The 18,732-nt window shown below is 45.5% G+C and overlaps 1 protein-coding gene across 3 annotated transcripts in view; it reads right to left on the reverse strand.

Annotated features, from left to right (window-relative positions):
* nav3 (neuron navigator 3) overlaps window positions 1–18,732 on the reverse strand; it is a 172,833-nt gene that overhangs the window by 16,811 nt on the left and 137,290 nt on the right. For all 3 annotated transcript variants that reach the window (XM_076296784.1, XM_076296783.1, XM_076296782.1), the window contains 13 exons: window positions 17,924–18,683; window positions 16,310–16,747; window positions 15,817–15,858; window positions 12,692–12,849; window positions 12,138–12,326; window positions 11,647–11,699; window positions 10,188–10,208; window positions 9,270–9,293; window positions 8,498–8,521; window positions 8,184–8,261; window positions 4,292–4,375; window positions 2,682–2,793; window positions 1,996–2,123 (listed from right to left, as the gene is read on the reverse strand). In XM_076296784.1, coding sequence (XP_076152899.1) covers window positions 1,996–2,123; window positions 2,682–2,793; window positions 4,292–4,375; window positions 8,184–8,261; window positions 8,498–8,521; window positions 9,270–9,293; window positions 10,188–10,208; window positions 11,647–11,699; window positions 12,138–12,326; window positions 12,692–12,849; window positions 15,817–15,858; window positions 16,310–16,747; window positions 17,924–18,683 — 2,111 coding nt within the window. The remainder of the gene's footprint in view (window positions 1–1,995; window positions 2,124–2,681; window positions 2,794–4,291; window positions 4,376–8,183; window positions 8,262–8,497; window positions 8,522–9,269; window positions 9,294–10,187; window positions 10,209–11,646; window positions 11,700–12,137; window positions 12,327–12,691; window positions 12,850–15,816; window positions 15,859–16,309; window positions 16,748–17,923; window positions 18,684–18,732) is intronic.

The raw sequence follows: 18,732 nt of genomic DNA on the forward strand, positions 1-18,732 counted from the left end.
ACAAACTGAACATGTGTTTTGTGTGCTCTCTCAGGCTTTTTACACAGACCAGAAATCTGTGCCCCCTACAGAGTCTGCCTTGTTGGTCCAGTTCTGTGGATGTGTGTGTGTGTGTGTGCGTGTGTGTGTGTGTGTGTGTGTGTGTGTGTGTTTGTTTTTGTATGTTTGTGCGTTTGTGTGTGTGTGTGTGTGTGTGTGTGTGTGTGTGTGTGTGTGTGTGTTTGTTTTTGTATGTTTGTGCGTTTGTGTGTGTGAATGTGTGCACGGGTGTGTGTGAGTGAGTGTGTGTGTGTGTGTGTGTGTGTGCACTGGTGTGTGTGAGTGAGTGTGTGTGTGTGTGTGTGTGTGTGTGAGAGAGTGTGTGTGTGTGTGTGTGTGTGTGTGTGTGTGTGTGTGTGTGTGTGTGTTTGGGTGTTACTGTGTGTAGTTTTGTGCGTACGTGTTAGCACACAGCTTCTCATTCGCGGTGAACTGGCTGTGCTCACGGCGGGGGGTCTGTGCACTCGGCTAACCTTTGAGCGGCAGGTCTGAGGTGCCTCGCGCAGCGGGAGAGAGCAGGCAGGCATTACACAGCTGAATAATTTAGTGCTGCATAAATAAAGATCTCATTTGTATTAATGGGGGCAGGTTAAACTTTGCTCTCATTAAACTCTAGATTTAGAGAGGGTAGGAAGCTGGGTTGTTAACACGTCTCTCCATCCATAGGTATAAGATAGGAGCCATACTCTACTTTAATACTCTTCTATTACATAAGGATGGCTGAACAGTTGTGAAAACCTGAGGTAAAAAGTTCATACTGGTGTATTTTTCATCCTATCTAATGTTCTTATTTTCCATTTACATGGTCATGACACACATTAAAAAAGCATTTCATAGTTATCAGACATGATCACACATGCACAGCTTTCATCATCTTTCAGCAACACCAAACACCATTTCTATCAATGCAAGGAGTGGGGGAATGAAATGACTTGAGATGCCAGGGAAGAAATAAAAGAACACTTGAACAAGGGGCACTCTTCAAAAATAAATAAAAATAAATAAAAACTACTTCTACTGTCTCTACAGGGAGCAAGACACATACAAAACAGGAGAAGACTCTTGGACTCCTGAAGGGAAGGTGGTGGTGGGGGGGGGGGGCAGGTATTCAATTAGAGACAACATGGCAGGGGGCAAAGGGGTGCTAGATGGGGAGCAGGGGGGGGGGGGGGCAATACTGGATCATTCCTTCCCTCCTGCCCCATGAGTCCATCTTCTACCACCTGCACAACAGCATGCTGGAAGCTATAGGAAGGCTGGTCATATTCACCTTTGGTCGACTACCATTGCCTTGCTGGAGTCAAAAGTGAGGGGGTGGTCAGAGAAGAGGTGGAACCACAAAGCAAGAGGTTATGAGAGGCTGAGTGACTGTCTGAAGACAGCTGCTGGGTATGACTGAGAGAGCATTTAATACAGTGCAGCTCTAAGATGCCTGGCCTGCAAGAACACGAACCTTGAAAGACAGACTGGTGGCGCTAAAAATATGACCAAACAGTGATACTAGATGTTTACTCTGAGGATTACTGTGAGAGAAATCATGAACGACATAATCCCCTCCTAGTTCTTCATGCTTAAAAACAAAAACTCAACTTGAATGGCACCCTCTTTGCTGTTTTGCTGTCACGTATCAACCACCATGTCATGCTGTGCAGCCATTAATGTCTTCGCCCACAAGGAAGGCAAAGGGGGAGTTTTGACTTCCAAACTCTTTTTCACTGAGACATCTTTAAGATCCAGCAATAATTTGAGAGACTTCATCCAACAAACCTTCAGGTTCTGTCGGCCTATAATAAGCCATGTAACATTTCACATCAGCACATAGGGCTCAGAGACTACTAGCATGGGTGTCAGTTTAGAGGTGAAAGGAAGTTGAAGCTTGCTGGTCATCTCTTTCTCTCTCTCACCCATCCTCCCTGCTGACCCCTGACCCTGCCGACCCCTGACCCCGGCACTAACCCAGCTCTTCTTCTTCTTCTTCTTGTCCTCTGCATCCTTGGAACTGCCCATGCTGGAGTGGCTGGCCGCGCTGTTGATGCTGGACATGCTGTCGGACGAGTGCTGCCGCCTGATTCGCTGGTCAGTCCCTGAGGAAAAGACGATGGCTATTTACACATGAATACCCCCCCCGCCCCCCCCACAATATAAAACATAAACATAAAAACCCATATAGACACAGCCTACTTTAGCTACAGTGTAATCAACCATCACTGCTAGAAAAACATCCCAGGTGATCTAATAAGTTCACTATACATGATCTGATAGAACTACAATAGCATGTTTCATTCATAAGATTGACAGTATCGACATAAGAGTGACATGACACTGTCATGAACACATGACACTGTCATGACACATGAAACCTAACCCTAACCCTAATCCTAATCTCTAACCCTAATCCTATAACCCCAACCCTAACCCTAAACCTAACCCCAATCCTAACCCTAACTTGTTATGACAAAAACTGAATGTCACTTAATAAGTTATGTCATAAACGTTTATGACTTGTTTATGACACGTTCATGACAGTGTTATGTCACTCTTATGTCGACACTGTCAAGTAAAGTGTAACCTAAGGTTCATTGGAGTAAGATTCATTTATAAGGTCCCGAAGCCTCAGTAGTGAAGACAGGGTATGCTGGTACCTCTGCTGATGTGGTCGGGGCCATTGAGGGCCACCTGGATGGCCGTCTGGGCGTCTGTGTTCTGGGCTTTAAGGGCCTCAATGGTCTCCCTCAGCTCAGCCAGCTCCGACTCCTGAGAAGTTCACATTCACAACACAGTTTACATCACAGTGGTACACAGGGCAACACACACACACACACACACACACACACACACACATACATACACCCCTCTACCCATACATAAATCATCCTCATCATCTCCTGCATAATGATACCTTCATTACATTTCCATACATCGAAGCAATTCCCCGAGAGAAAAGACTTAACAGTTGGAGAAGACTGATAGGTATCGACTTCATCAATCTTTTAGCATAGTGTGTGTGTGTCTCTGTGTGTATGTGTGTGTGTGTATGTGTAACCAGCAGGCATGACTAAGTTGGTATTCCTGAGCAGTACACACATAGTGACAGCTGTCAACTTTCCCCATCAGTTATTCCTCTCTCCATATCTCACATGGAGATAAGCCCGGTAGCAGATTGCGGAGGCATATGGTTTGGCAATATGCTTTTGGAGTTTTTCATGCTCCTCACCACCTACTTAGTATAACCTACATCACACTGGCTTCCACTGAAGGCCCGCACTCGTTAGATGAAAGAACAGCCTTTGCAATTCATCCCAAAGTACCCTGGGCTGGTGATAGGGTTTCGGGGTTTTAATTAAAAGTCTGTGTCTATTTAACAAAGACATCCCTGGATAGAGACGGAATTTAATTCAGGGAGGATTAAGGGTGTGTGTGTGTGTGTGTGTCAGGGCTGATCGAGTTCGGGGCTGCTGAGTGTTGTGTGTGCAAGGGGGGTGGGGGGAGGCACCTCAGGTTGCATTTGGAGGCATCTGTGATGCACACACAGACACACACACAAACACAAACACACACACACACACACACACACACAGACACACACACATTTGTAGCATGCATCCTTCCTTTTAGTGTGTGCCACTAACACACACATACACACACACACACACACATACACGTGTGTGTGTATGTGCACTGCTCATTTGATCCCCCGTTTTCACTGAGCCATTATTTGAGGAGTGTGGGTTAATCGCTTTAGTCTACGGTATAAATTAACTGCAAGAATAACAAACAGAAGTGTCTGACACCTTTTTGTGTTTCAGTTTTAACCAGTGAGGCATGACAGCGTATTTTTCTTTCATCTGATACAGAACATCAGCGTGACTAAAAATAATCTGTCAGAGACAGTGTTTTTTCTCAACGTAAATGTGGCAGCATAACTACTGTGGTTAGAAGATTCCCTGATACAAAAAAAACCCCTTTGTTATACTTGTAAAAAAAAGATAAAAAGTTGTCGGAGATTAAAAACGTACAAACACCTGTTTCTAAAAAGGACTTCCTGTTCCGAATCAAAGTCGACTGGATAAAAACCTTTACACTTTTTTTACAATTTATTTCTGAGCAGATGGGGGGTGTTGAGGTGGACAGAGAGAACCAGATGTTTGTCTTTTCTCGGAGCACGAGCCTGCTATGGCCCTACGTGACTGGGCCACGGGGCCGGGCCGAGTGAAGGGGGGAGAGGGGGAGGGTAGACTCTTGGGTACGGTACCTTCTGTTCCGCCGTCATGGTCAGGCTCTGCAGCCGACAGGTCATGTTCGCCAGACTCTTCTCGAAGGCAGCCACCAGGTGAGCCTGTCAAGAGGGTACGGACAGACACAAACAAACAAACAAACAGACAAAACAAAACAAAACAAAACAAAACAAAAAAAGGGGAGAAGAAAAGAGAAGAGAAAAAACACAGGACTGTTAGCATAGCACAGGTGCTTGACATGACACTGCAAAACTGTGAAGGCACTGAGGCGGAACTGAGCGGTCACCCTTAGGGTGACGAGCAGAACTTTGTGTTTTTTTGGCTCGCCTCTTTTTCTTCCTTCACACCCTGACAAGTGACATGGCCCATGAAGATAAAAAAACACAAAACATTTCCCACCATGTTTTTCTTTCTTATTTTATCGCCCTCTGATATGATGAAGGAAGAAAGCTGAGATAAGATTGTAAACCTGTGGAAATTATCTTTCTTTCCACAGAACTCATTTCCTTCAGTATAAAGCCCTGACAGACAGCACGGTGTGCTGACATACCGCTCTACATCGCTAATCACTTCCCTGTTAGCCTGGTATGACGCCATTGAAGTGGGTTGGGGTGCTAATGCAATACCCGTCAGTTCAAAGAAGACCTTGTGTTTGAGCCTTGTTCTAACATGAGCCTACAGGGCTTGTTTTCACTGCGCTGGGGCTTACTACTGAAACGGGGGCGTAAGAAGAAGCACAGAGTATGCTGTAGTATCCATTTATCAAACTCAAGGTCGAGGAAATGGATTTTTGACACACACACACACACAAACTAATGCAGAACTTTCCATTTTAGATTTGCATAAATATTGCCATATTTTGATAGATGATGCATCACTCCCCTACTTCTACTCTATTAGCTTATATTAGCATTACATTCAGACCAATGAATTAAAGGGCCGACAAATCAAGAAAAAACTGCACAAGCATCCCAACAACTCATAGCCCTGCTACTACCCACCCCAGATGAGTGCACTGGATCCAGGCAGCCTATTTACTGACCTGCCCCTCTCAGTGAGACTGCTGGAGAGGGACTCAGGAACATAATCATGTCAAACAATGCAAAAGCTCCATAAATACTCATTGTACACACCTGCATTGTCTTAGCCTGCCAGAGATAAGATGCAATCACCCTTCCAAGTCTTTCACACACAGATTCAGTGGTAATTAACAGAAGCCCTTCTTGGAGCACTTTCAAGATAACAGCCAATGTTAGGTAACCTACAAGATAACAGCCAATGTTAGCTAAGCTAAGCCATAACCTGTGGTTGTGATGCTATGAATAGCCATGGACCTGTAGGGAAAAGCTATGCAAAAAAAAAAAAGAATCCCCTCCTGCTCTTCATCCTCCATATCCTCATCATCGTCCTCCTCGTCCTGCAGGGAGTAACCTTTGTAAATGTCACATGTCCAGATCCATCCCAAAACCTTGGCGTGACGTCCAACCTGCTTGCCCCTGCCGCCTACGTGCCCACCTGTCCACTTGGCAGCCGCGTCTCCGCACATGCCCAGCGGTCCTTGACCCGTGCCTGCGTCTGAGACTGCGTCTGTGCTCGCTTGGTCCTGAGGTCACGGCTGCCTTTAATGACGCGACCCCTGACCCCTGACCATTGGGTGCCGCCCGGGTAGCGGTTCAGCGGGGGCCAGATCAGAGAGCTGGCCAGTGTGCTGCATCTTCTCTCGGCCATGCTTACTGAAACACACACACACACGCGCGTGTGTGCTAGAGCTACGCCAGCTAGAGCCCCAAGCCTGCACTGGTCACTCGCCTGCTACTGGGCACATGGGAGGGCATTTGGGAGAGGGATCAAAAGGGGAGGAAGTGGGTGGGCGACAAAAAAAAAAAAAAAAAAATCCATCGCACATGGAAAAGGAAAAAAAAAAACACTGGAGCCACAGACTGAAGGAGGGATAGAAACATGAGGGAGGGAGGGGATGAGGGGATGAAAGGTGGCAAAGGCACCCGCAGAATGTCGAGGAGAGGTGGAGAGGGAGAGGTGACGAACTCTTAAACCCCCTCCTTTAATACAAGATGGAGGGAGGAATGTAATCCAGTCTCGAGGGGGGGCGGGGGGCATACAAGAAAGGCCACACAGCTTCAAGTGACTCTGACCAAACTGCTTTCTCCACTAATCCTTCACAGGGGCAGTCACCCCCTTTTTCTCCCCCTTACTCTGACTGGGTTACAGAGAGAAAGAAAAGAGAGAGAGAGAGAGAGAGAGAGAGAGAGAGAGAGAGAGACAGACAGACAGACAGAGAGAGAGCATCATTGTGGACAGCATTACCAATCAAGTTCTACTACTGCCCCCAGGCCAAAACAACATGTAGCCTTAATGCTAACTCTGCAGGCTTATCTGAAATGTGCACAGGTCAACGCACAGTAAACAAAGTAAGAACTGTCAAGAAGAATTCTCTCTGTGCAGTGTTCCATTAATGAACTTCCGAATTGAACAAACACACACACACACACACACACACACACACATAAACACACTCACTGGCACTAAGATGGACTTCTCATTAGCCTAATCCGACTGGCTACGTGTGAAGTTAAATGCCTGACACTGACCTTTTTAGCAATTAACAAACAGTTTTTGATCCATTGCTACATCGGTTGTTCAAAAAGGAGGCATCTGTCTGTGCTGGCCCACTGAGCTGTACTCAAGCTAATGCTTGTCCGCCTTGTTATCTCGAAGGTCATATGACATAGAATAATGGGGGCATGAGCTTAAGCCATTTCGATTCTCCGTTAGGTATTTTCAAACCAACATGTCCTGACAAGACCTTTAGTCTTAAGGTTTATTGAATGAATTCCTCTATTTAATGCGACTGAAGAAGCTTATCTTACCAATTCAAGGTGAGGCATTCAACTGAAATATGTGCTTCATAGAAAGAGTCATGCACTAGAAAGTACCAGACAGCCTCATACACAATTCACGAAGAAAGTTCTCTTTTTTTGGTAAACCCCCCTAAGAAATGTCTCAAAAGTGCCTGTCATAACTGCACTGCTTTTCTCCTTTGAAAAGTTTCTCCACGGCGAGAGCAGCATCGGCATCACAGTTCACCCTCCCGACTCCACCACTCCCCACACTCCCCCTCCCTTCTTCTCTCCTCTACTCTCCACTGTCACTCCATCATCATGAGGTGGAAAGGCGTGCTCCTCGTGTCTCATGCTTGATCACACACTTCACACACACCCCTATCAAACTGAAAGACAAGAGAGCCCCCCCCCCCCCAAAAAAAAAGGAAAAGAATAAAAAGGAGTGAGAGAAAATACAAAACCACGTCTGGGCCGGTTGTCTGGGCACCCCACCCTCTATCCCCCACCCCTTCCACTCCCCATCCCATCCCACCGACCCTCCCTAAACCCCTGGCTTGGTTCTTCCAGGCTCTCGCTACGCTAACTCTTGCCTATCCGCCACGGGCTCCTCCCGAGCACATGAATGAGGCTGCTTCAGAGAAACCGCCACCTGCTGGGTGAGCCATTCTCTCCGAGGACGCCTTCTGATAAACAAGCTCCCGTTTCAGATGCTCCCGCCTTCATAAAAATGGGCGAGTAAGACTTCAAAAATGTCTGGGGTTTTTTTTTATCTCCGCGTGGACACACATAGGGGAGAGGCTTAGAGGAGCAGTCGGATTGAATTGGAATTATAGAATGTCTTGCAGAGTTAAAAGACGCTGATTACAAAAAAGAACATCACGCCTGGCAACCTTGGGTTTGTTTATTCATTTATGTCAGGAACTGTATTCGGAGATACCAGCCAAAAACACACTGTTTGTCAAAAATGGTCTGCGACAGAGGGGTCAGATCAATCAATACATCATTCAATAGCTGCAGTTTTTGTAAATTGATAAGATAGATCACTTACATTGGCCGAAAGCTGGGAAGTCAGAGCTGCAACCTTTTCTTGGGAGGCATCCAGTTCCCGACGCAGTTTCCGAATTTGCTGTTCAGAGAAACACACAAACGAATTGTGATTATGAGCCTGTTTCACCCAAACTAAACACTAAAAGCCAACCAATACCCTACTTAACAACTACTATTACCCCGCTTGTAAAAACAAACATGGCCCTTTACAGCAAGTGAAAAACACTTGGGGGCCTTTATAACAAAAAAAAATCAACAAAATATTGGTGTCTACTGCAAAAAGGGGCAGCATGGAAGTAAATAAAGATAAATTACCGTGGTATTTTGGACAGTTTGACCCTTGATTGAAAAGAGAAGAGAACAATTAACTCTAGGCTTCCTGCCCCGTAAGGCGGATATGATGGACATACGGTTGTTATGGTTAAGCACAGATGCATGACAGCCTATCACTCATTTGCATTTGCGTTAGCAGCATCTACCAGGCTGTTAGTATGACTATGCAATCCAAAGCATGCCCTTTGGACAAAAGCATCTGCTAAATGACCTTGACTATAACCATGTGTAAGGTAAAGCAAAAGAGGTGTACACAGTATACTGGTTTGGCAAAGCATGACGTGAAAGAAAGAGGCATCACATAAGAAAGAAAGTGACAGAAATATCATTATAGAAGTCCAGACCAAAACCAGATAGTTTTTAAATGATGACTGTTATGTGAGTATAATGTGGTAGTTTCCCAGATGCCATGTTTAGCGATAACCATGGTACATTATTATTTGACCATGTTCATTTGAAGATGCCTTTAAAGGGTATGAGTGGTGAGGGACAGTGAATGCGAGACTTGAAAGGGCCAACTATCAAAAAAAAAGTTCAAAAGAAGCTATTTGGGGTATTTTTTATTTAAGATGAAAAGAAATATATGGCTATTGGGGCGCATGATGTAATACTATAAACTTCAAAGAAAACAAGCTGATTTTGGACATGGAGTGGAGACATCACTGCTTGAGCGGCTTGATCGGTTCTCTATCGTGGAGCATAAAGAATCACGACAGCGCATTCGAGGCTCTCATAAACAAGGGAGGCATCTCACCTCTGAATGGGCCTTCTCCTCCGTCTGTGGAAGGAAAGGAAAACACAGAGGCCATTAAACAGACAGCAAAACGACCGTGGATATGGAGATCATTACATTCTCATGGGCGTTTTATGCACCCCACATATCTCAGTTTATGGCCATCTGGACCGAGTCTAGCAGTCAAATAAGGAATATGCACTCACTGAACATCATGCCTATTCATTCTCTGCACTTTCATCATTTATGTACAACACCTCATCAGCTCTGATTTCTGTGACTGACAGAAGAAATCCTGGGGTTGATAAAACAGACAGAAGTACCCCACAAGGCCATAGATGTCGACAGTGAACTAACATTAGACAATGCAAAGCACTAGATTTGATTGACAATTGTGCATATATTCTTGAACATGTTACATAATGTATGTATGGTAGGCACTGAAGGGTACAAAAAGTTGATTTGATGGAGGATGATGTGGTTACCTGAGGCACATTAGGAGATAAAAATGGTACTAAAACTGAGGATAGCTACTAGAGATACATCACGAGTGGAAGCATATCTGCAGATCTTTCTATGGATATATCTGTGTATATCATCATGGTGTCAATGTCTTACATTTTTAAATTATGACACATTTATTCTGTGTCTTCAATATACGTGTATACACGTATTAGTATAATTGGAATTCAAATCTACCATGAGATTTTATGTATGAAAAGTAAATCAAATAATCAATACATTGTACAGTTTCATAGTGTGACAATTATATTACCCACCAACCAAACAGGTGGCCAGATGATTAACATTTCATCACAATCGATCAAATAGTGTTTACTAGCGTTCCATGTTCTGCCTCTATATTGGATTCAGTGTGTAAAGGGGCAATACAAACACTGATGTGTGCGTGGAGCTCATGGTAGACCGCACAGGCTTTACCTTGTCCAGAAAAGATAGCACCTGGAAGCAAGAAAATGGGTGTTCAAGTAGTGGCAAAGTCACATACAGCATTGCCACATTGGAGTGCCACTCCATTCTATTTTAAACTATAACATGGTTAAAACAATGCAATATTTTTTTTGTAAGCCAATCATTTTCATTGTCCATCATCTATGGCCTTTTGTCAAAAATCATATCAACTGAGTTGCACTATGGGATAGCTATGGAGTTTTATTAACCATACCCTGTGTTGCAGTGGCAGAATATGAGACACTGATCTCAACCCTCTGAACAGGATAGCAAAATAGTAAACATAAATACTGTTAAAAAATAATTGTTTTCAACAGTTTAAATTAAATGGTATTAATTAAAAGAAGTTGTGCAGTTTTGGTTGATAATGCCAAAGATGAGATGAAATGATAAAAGGGCCAACAGAAAAGGACAAGAGAAATAATATCCAGAATTTTTGTCAAACTTAATACATCGCACAAAGAAGTTTGAAAGCAACACCAAAGAACTTTTCCTCTGTCGCACGCACTCTTTGTTTATCCAGCACCAGCTTTGCAAATAACAATGTCCTCCACACACAAGGTAGAATATGTTTCATGATTTTATGAAAGTACAATGTATTGCGACATCAGATGCAAGTCAAATTTGTAGTTTCTCGTGTCTCATATAGCCGATAGAGGGCCGCGAAGCGAAGGCAGAGAGTGTCGTTCACCCTGTTACGAGTTGATGAACCACTGAAACAATTTTGGAAACATTATTTTAAGGTACAAAAAACTCTTTGGTGTTGCTTTAAATCAGTAAAACATCAAATCAGACAATAGAAAATCTAACTGTGAAAGCAATTAGGACTGACATTTGTGCTAGCAACAGCAATGACTTACACAGTCCTCTATAACAGGGAGAAAAACAATGCCAAAGCTTATATTGGATCTGAATTGAAAATCTAATCCTCATAGACCTGTCTGAGAACTTCAAGCAGAAGCAAAATCCTGAAATTGATTGCATCCCCTTTTCCCCATCCGACACCACAAACCCATAAACCTGACTTGACAACTCATTCAGCCGGATGCCTAGAGTCTTTTCTTTACCACTAAAGGGCCAACAGACCCCCCCCCCCCCCTCACCAATCTCAAGCCTCTGTATGTACTTCCCACCGAGCAGGCAGACGGAGCTGAGAGTGGAAATTGAAATCTCAGATTGGCCTCTCTACATGAGAATAGGAGGCCAAGAAAAGCTGCTGTCAGACTGCAGCCCTTTTGCAAATCTCTCTCAGCTACGCAGGATTTATCTCTTAATCACAAGCCTCGAACAATGACACCTGTCAGTCAAAAAGTTTTTATGCCTGTTAATGTTGCCAGTCACAGCGGAGTGCATATCTGACGTGGGTTTTGCCCTATTGCTGTGTGCAGACACAGATTGGGAAGGAAGAGCAAGGAGGAGTGCTGCTTACCGCTGAGTAGAGCGAAGAGGTGCTAGACACCAGGGACAGTGAAGAGCCATGGACTACGGAGAGAGAGAAGGGACAACAGGAACACAACATGTCAAAATCAATCTTTAAACCATGCATTTGTGTTTCTGAACTAGCCCATACAGGGGTTAAGATATGCAGGGTCTCCTGTGAACCACACATCATAGATTTCCCCAAGCAGGGAAAATCACTGGTAAACTAGCAGCTATAAAGCTGTTTGATATACTCACAGTCCACACTTGTCATCACCTTTAAAGTTGAATACTACTCAATATACAGTAGAAACAGTCAGAATCAGGGCATGTGCTGTGTTGTGCATTTGGATCACTACAATCCTACAAAGCTTTTTTAAACCTTGCACTTGATTCATTGTGATTGTTGGTACAAATCCATACTTGGTACAGATATAAGAGAAGTTTTCGCTGTCTTTTCAGTGCTGCCTGCATCTTCTTGTGTGTGAAGAGCAGAATCACCTTCGTCGGTGCTGTCACGGAAGGATCCGGAGCGACTGATGCCCCTGGGTCTGTCCTCCAGAGACGTAGCGCTGCCCCCCAGCGTGTGGCCTTCTCCGTACAGGTCAAACGAGTCCTGCGTGGGGATGCTATTGGACCGGCTCATACTAGGTCCAGGGAGGTTGTACTGGGACATACTGGTAGGGCTCACTGAAATAAACACACACAAAGACAGGGAGATGGGGAGGGGGGGGGGGGGGGTCATAAGTATCTGATGGGAGACATGCTTACAGTACTTTCAAATAAATGTAATGGTAGAAGTAAGTTGTGCTATACATCTTTTATTATGGTGGTGTCTTGAATAAAATAATAATAATAATACATTTTATTTACAAGCGCCTTTCAAGTCACCCAAGGACACTGACTGTACAATTAAAAAGTTTAAGGGAGTTATACATTACATAGACAGAAGCATATACACAGAGGACACTGCATAATTTAACTTAAAATTCAACTAAGGGTTTGTAATAGCCTCTGCCTATTTCTGTGTTGATTTATGATATGCATACACTCACGCAGGTTTGAATAGTGGTATTTGCCAGCATTGTTGCAGGAGGCATCCGGTGGAGAAAGAGGTGATTGGCTGCCTGTGTCCTGCAGCCCTCCAGTAGAGTGGGAGCGTAGCCACTCCTTCCCCTCCTCATTGGACGTCTGCCTGGAGGAGGGCGGATACCTGCGCCAAAGGACGAAATTGGAGGGATCAATTAAACAGGAAGACGTTACACAAAGCCATCACAAATGTTGATCATGCTCTTTGTGGCATCGGCATCGTTAAAATGCTACTGTAGTAGTCGTTCATGTCAATACAATGTGCTTTGAAAACATAGTTGAGAACCGCACTCTCGAGCGTTAGCTCTTGATACGTTTTTATTGGATTACTAAATACAATGTGCTGTGTTGTTGAAGTATGTCTACACTAAAGGGATGTACAACGAAAGACTGCATTCAAGAAGTTCAATACGTTTGACAACTTGGATTTCCTCCAGCAACCACTCCAGCAATGTCTTTGCTACTATGAAAAGGGAACTTGCTATTCCCCTAGACTAGGGTTCAGAGGAAGGTCGGGTGGGCAGTAGGCACAGTCTCCCTTTCCCAAAAGGGCAACAGAGAGACAGGGGCTTCTGGGGTTTAGTGAAAGTTCTGTCACTTAGGTCTAGCTATCCTATCCAGTCTGAACACATCACTGGCAACATGCGAGACCATGGCAAGGAGACACACTGTCTGCTCAAACACAGACACAGACAGAGTTTTCGTTTGGCTGGCTAATGGCTCCAGCAGGGGGGCCAGTCTTATCAAGGGACGTTCAAAAAACCCACTCCGTTTAATCCCCTAAAGACGATAATTGAGTTCATGCTCATTTCCTTTTCATTTTTTCCCCTTCCATGCAGAGTTCTGAGGCAGGAGGAAGATTGAGGGGAACATCACGACCTGTCAGAGGAGACCTCAGTTCACTTTGATTCTGTTTTCAAACAGCTGGTCCTACCAAAACTCTACTGTACTTCTGTCTCCACACAACATAATGACTGACAGATGCTTTGCTCTTGCATGTGGCACTGCTTTGTTGATTCTTTTCATCAAATGTCTTTTTTCCCCCACATAAACCCCCCTGACATGATTGTTGGACACTGATTGCTCTTTGTAAGGGTTGGTGCTCAGGATAGCCAACACTATTATTGGTGACTATTGAGCCCTGAATTCTGGATAAAAAGGGACGCTGGCAGAAGAGGTACTCAAAGTAACTTCCTCCTACATGCCCTTTGAAAAGACAAATGGATGATTTGAATGTCTGACAGCTCCCTATACACACTTGTGTAAGGGTGCAATTTTGCGCAAATTAGCAAACAGCTTGGGCATCACAAAAAGTGGGCAAAGCTCATGTCACTTAAAGCACGCTTTTAGTTTCTTACTTTCATCTTTACTTGCTTACCTTACGATGTATGCGATAGGCAAGTACAAGTTCTATAATATCTTAAATAACCTCAGAGTTCCTTTTCTAAATTCATCCCCCATGCTGTCACCGCGTTCTAGCTGACAAGCTGACACTCTCACTTAACTTTGAGTCCAACTGCGACCTGGGCAGGCCTAGTTGTCACTGTGAGTAGGCCTTTGTATTTCTTCAATGTCAGAAACTGGCCCGTGGCAAAATACGACAATGCACAGCTCTAGATACACATTCAAAGATGAATAAGGCTTTTCATAGCACAGTAACAAGAACTGGCTAAAGGCACTCTGAAAGAACTTCCGCTGACAGTTTATTTTATATCAACTGGGAGAAGACAGTATGTTTTTGCATTCTGCATTCCTTTCTTCTACCTAGAAAGTTTCTCTCTCCAGTTTGAGGTATAGTGACCTTTAGAAGGACCTCTATAATGGACAGAGACTAGTCGGACAGCAGAGATGACAACACATTATTCATCCCAATGAGACTGTGACCTCTCCTCTCCTTCCTCTAGATTCAATTATGAACTCCTGCGTGACCTTTTGGGGTGACATGGTCTGGACACAGAGCTGGCCATTAGAAAGAGATAGATGGAGCCAGAGAGAGAGAGAGAGTGAGAGAGTGAAGGTTTGGGTGGAGGATAAAATGGACACTATTTTAAGACATGTCTATGTGTGTGTGTGTGTGTGTGTGAGTGTGTGTGTGTGTGTGTGAGAGAGAGAGAGAGAGTGTATGTGTGTGGGGGGAAATGACACAAAGATTACAAATGAGAGAATGAGCATCTCTGGCCTGAATGACTGTGGCGGAGCTATTCTTGACACTCTCACTAGTTACTGTGGAAGACAGAGGGTCTTTTTATCGGTCCTGGGTTTCATCAGAGCCGCGGAGCTACTGGAGTAGAATTTCTCATTATCGGCATAATGGAAGCTGCCGTTGGGCTTGTTATCTATGCGCGCTGTTCGTCATAGAGGGGATTTGGCCTCTGACAGCACGCGGGCAAACAGAAAACACACTCCAGGGTTCCTACACATTTTCCATTTCAAAATTCCATAATTTTTCCATACTCAAATTTAAAAAACTTCTCGGTAGATTTTTCTGACCATATTCTCGACATCGCGGCCACTTCTGGTTTGGGATAACTCGGTGAAAACAAAGGTATGGACAACCGAAGTGAATTAAAAAATGACACTTAATATTCGTCCATTTAGCTGGGTCATTTTTAGTTGTATCATAGTTGTATGTTGATGATGGGGACTGACAGTTACACTACAAAACAGTAGGAATGGTTCATTATGACCTGAGTGAATTGATTAGTACTGCAAATGCAATAGTCTGGAAACAATTTCTCCATACCCTTGTTTCTTTTTTCCATACTTATTCTGAAAAGACAGGTAGAAGATTCTGTGACTGTGCGGCTCTGTGAATGTCAGCTATGCTACGTTTGCCTCATGAATATTTCCAATTTTTCTCCTGTCAAACATATGATTTGAGTTTCAAAAGACTACTTTAAAGTTGACTAGCTTTAAAATAAATATCCAGGAATTGGCTAATATGATTTCAGGTTCCTAACTACATGAGGGGTCATGAGGTTGTGATCATGAGGAGTCTGTGAGAGTATGGCACTCTCATTATAGGAGAGGCCATGGATGTAAAAAGTAATGAAATCTTTGTTGAGAAGATATTGCAATGGTGTATTAGTACCTTAATCCCTTTTTGGGAAGAGTGTTTCTGTCAAGGGGCATGCTGTTAAAACAGAAAACAATACATACAGTTATACTACATTCAAAACATTTATTGCATTAGATATTTAATGTTAAACTCCTAGTACTTGGTTAACCTCTTTGTGTTTGGTTAGCTTATTGTTGAGTCATTAATCAACTATGTTAAATGTCATAAAAATACCTATAAAAACATTAAAACCAAAAAAACTTTTAAGTTAGACATAGCTAATTGAACTATTAAAACAAGACAAAAACATATGGTGTTAACAACAGCCTGAACAACTATTAAGGTCCTTAATAATCCCATACATCTTGGGAGAAAATAAAACACGAAAACAAATATTTCTATAAGACATTGGTAGATAATTGGTTAGCTCACTTAGTTATAGAGCATACATTTAGTGCTATTAAATCCCTGACGCCACAGCCTAGCCTACACATCCTGTCTCTCCCCTGCCAGTGGGCAGACTCACCCTTCGGACAGAGTGGACTTGACGCTGCCCGTTCGCGTGACCTTGGGCCCGTGGTGGTGGCCCAGTGGCAGGTCGATGGACTCGGAGCTGGTGTGCAGGCTGGTCATGCTCTGGCAGCTCAGCGTGTCCTTGCTGCCCGCCGACGAGCTGCTGAGGGTGGCGGTGGGCCACGGCCGCGCGTTGGACGGCAGCGACAGCCCCGACGCCGGGCTAGACGCCGGAGAGTCCGTGCCCAGCTCGGGCACCTTGCCATACAGCGGGCTGCTGCCGCCGCTCTGCCCGCCTGCGCTGCCCAGGCTGCCCGTGCCCGAGGAGGGCGAGTCCAGGCTGGTCTGTCGTGCAAGCGTGCCGTGCGGGCTGCTCAGAGCCGACAGGCACTTGCCCGAGTCAGGGGTGCCAGGTGAGCTAGGCTTACTGCTGGCTTTGGCACCAAACAATCTGGTCATGGACAAAAAAGGGGAAGAGGCCAGTTCATATACAGTACCTGAAGCAAGCTGCTGAAAAGAAATATGCTTTTTAACTTAAGCAACATGATAAATTAACCATGCCATTTTTCCTCCAAAATACAATTATACTGTATAAATTATCCATGAATGCATTTATAAATGTATTTATTCATATTAGTGGAATGGAAGACAGGAGTGTGGTAACTGTGCACAGAGCTATTAATATCTAAGATTACATTCACACATAGCAAATGTTTAATACATGCATTGCATCCGGTACTTAGAGAGCAGTCAGCACATCCCTTAAAACGTCTAAGTTAAGTTCATCTCCACTCAAATGAGATAATTGAATGATATCTCTATGCAGTGGCCATACCCCCCCATCTCCTCCCCACTACTCAACAGCATGGTCTGACTGATGCAAATTTAAACACACACACACACACACACACACACACACACACAAGAACACACAGATTTGTGCATGAAATGGCGTTGGCCCCCCGTCAGCCACAATCAGCGCATTGTGGTTCACAGCACCTCCTGATCTGAATGGTAAATGCCTGTCTTGCGTGTGCTGCTGCAGCAGTGTGCACAACTCATCTGAGAGCCACTGCCTGCCACTACACCTGATGGTCACTAGATGGCGATCTCATCTTTGACTGTGGTGGAGAGAGAAAGAGAGAGCCACCCGTGATAGATCGTCCCTGCACTAAAGCATGATTAAGTGGGTATCTTATGGTCACTTTATACATCCTTTTATCTGGGACTTGCTGATGAGATGGTGGGAGTTTGTGCGGCGAGTTATGGAGATTTGTGGGGGGAGATGAAGACCTGAAAAGGGGCTGTGATGGATGAGAGAAACTTTCAGATCTATGTGGCTCGCCCGCTGCATCAAGGGAGACAATAGTCTGTGGCAAACAGGCATATTTCATCCCCCCCCAACCCACCACCCCCCATCCCACTGCCAGCAGCTTCAAGAGGCTCAAACTCCCTCACAGATAAGGTTCCCTCTATCTTTATGACACTGTAATGAAACAGAGTGAGTAATGACACACACACACACACACACGCGCGCGCACACACACACACACACACACACACACACATACAGACATTGCGAAGCGGCTGGAGGGGAATGTAAAAGAGAGGATCATGGGAGCCTTACCGGCGGAAGGTGGGAGAGGCGATGTCGGGGTACTTGGAGCCGGGCTGGCGGAGTCCCGACTGGCCGCCGGAGGTGGGGCTGGACTTGGGCGAGGTGCAGAGAGCGCCGCCCTCCTGGTCGGAGACGGCCACCTTCTCCTTGTCTGTCTGGTTGACAGTGACCGGGCTGCAGCGGCCTGAGCCCACTTTGCTGGCGCCGTCGCGCCGCTTGGCCCCGGGGACGGTGCCGTTGCCGGTGGCCCCCGCGGCGGCCGACTTGCCGCTGACGTTGGAGTCGATGCTGCTGGAGCTGGAGCGATGTCCACTCCCGCGCGCGGCCACTACCCCGCCGCCGGCGGCCCCGCTGGACGACTTGGCCGGCCGGGGAAGCGAGCGGTACTGCAGGGGCACCTTGGAGCTGCTGCAGCCCAGCAGCACACCGTCGTCCTGATGCTGCGAGCCGTCCAGGCTCGTCTTGCGTCCGCCTCCGCCGCCGCCGATGCCCGCTCCCTTGCCTATGGCCGACGATTTGGGCACCTTGCCCAGCGTGGACGAGCCACTGGTCAGGGTGGCCCCGCTGGCTGTGATGAGGGTGCCCGAGGCGCCGGGTATCTTCTTGTACCCGAAGGAGCCCGTGGTGGGCGGGCGTCCGATGCCCGAGGGTGGCTTCTTGCCTCCCTCGTCGCCGCTGCTCTTGCCCGCGTCAGATGGCGAGCGCTCGATGCTCGCGCTCTTGGACGAAGCCTTGCCCTTCTCCGAAGCCTTGGCGTCGTCGGTTTTGCCTGTCGATAGAACAACATCGCCTCCCTTTACTAAACACAAAACTGGCAA

This window comes from Alosa pseudoharengus, unplaced genomic scaffold (assembly GCF_046254945.1).
Source record: "Alosa pseudoharengus isolate Yale_2024_CS ecotype anadromous, Long Island Sound unplaced genomic scaffold, YU_APseudo_1.1 YU_APseudo_1.1_scf_20, whole genome shotgun sequence".
Classification (NCBI taxonomy): Eukaryota; Metazoa; Chordata; class Actinopteri; order Clupeiformes; family Clupeidae; genus Alosa; species Alosa pseudoharengus.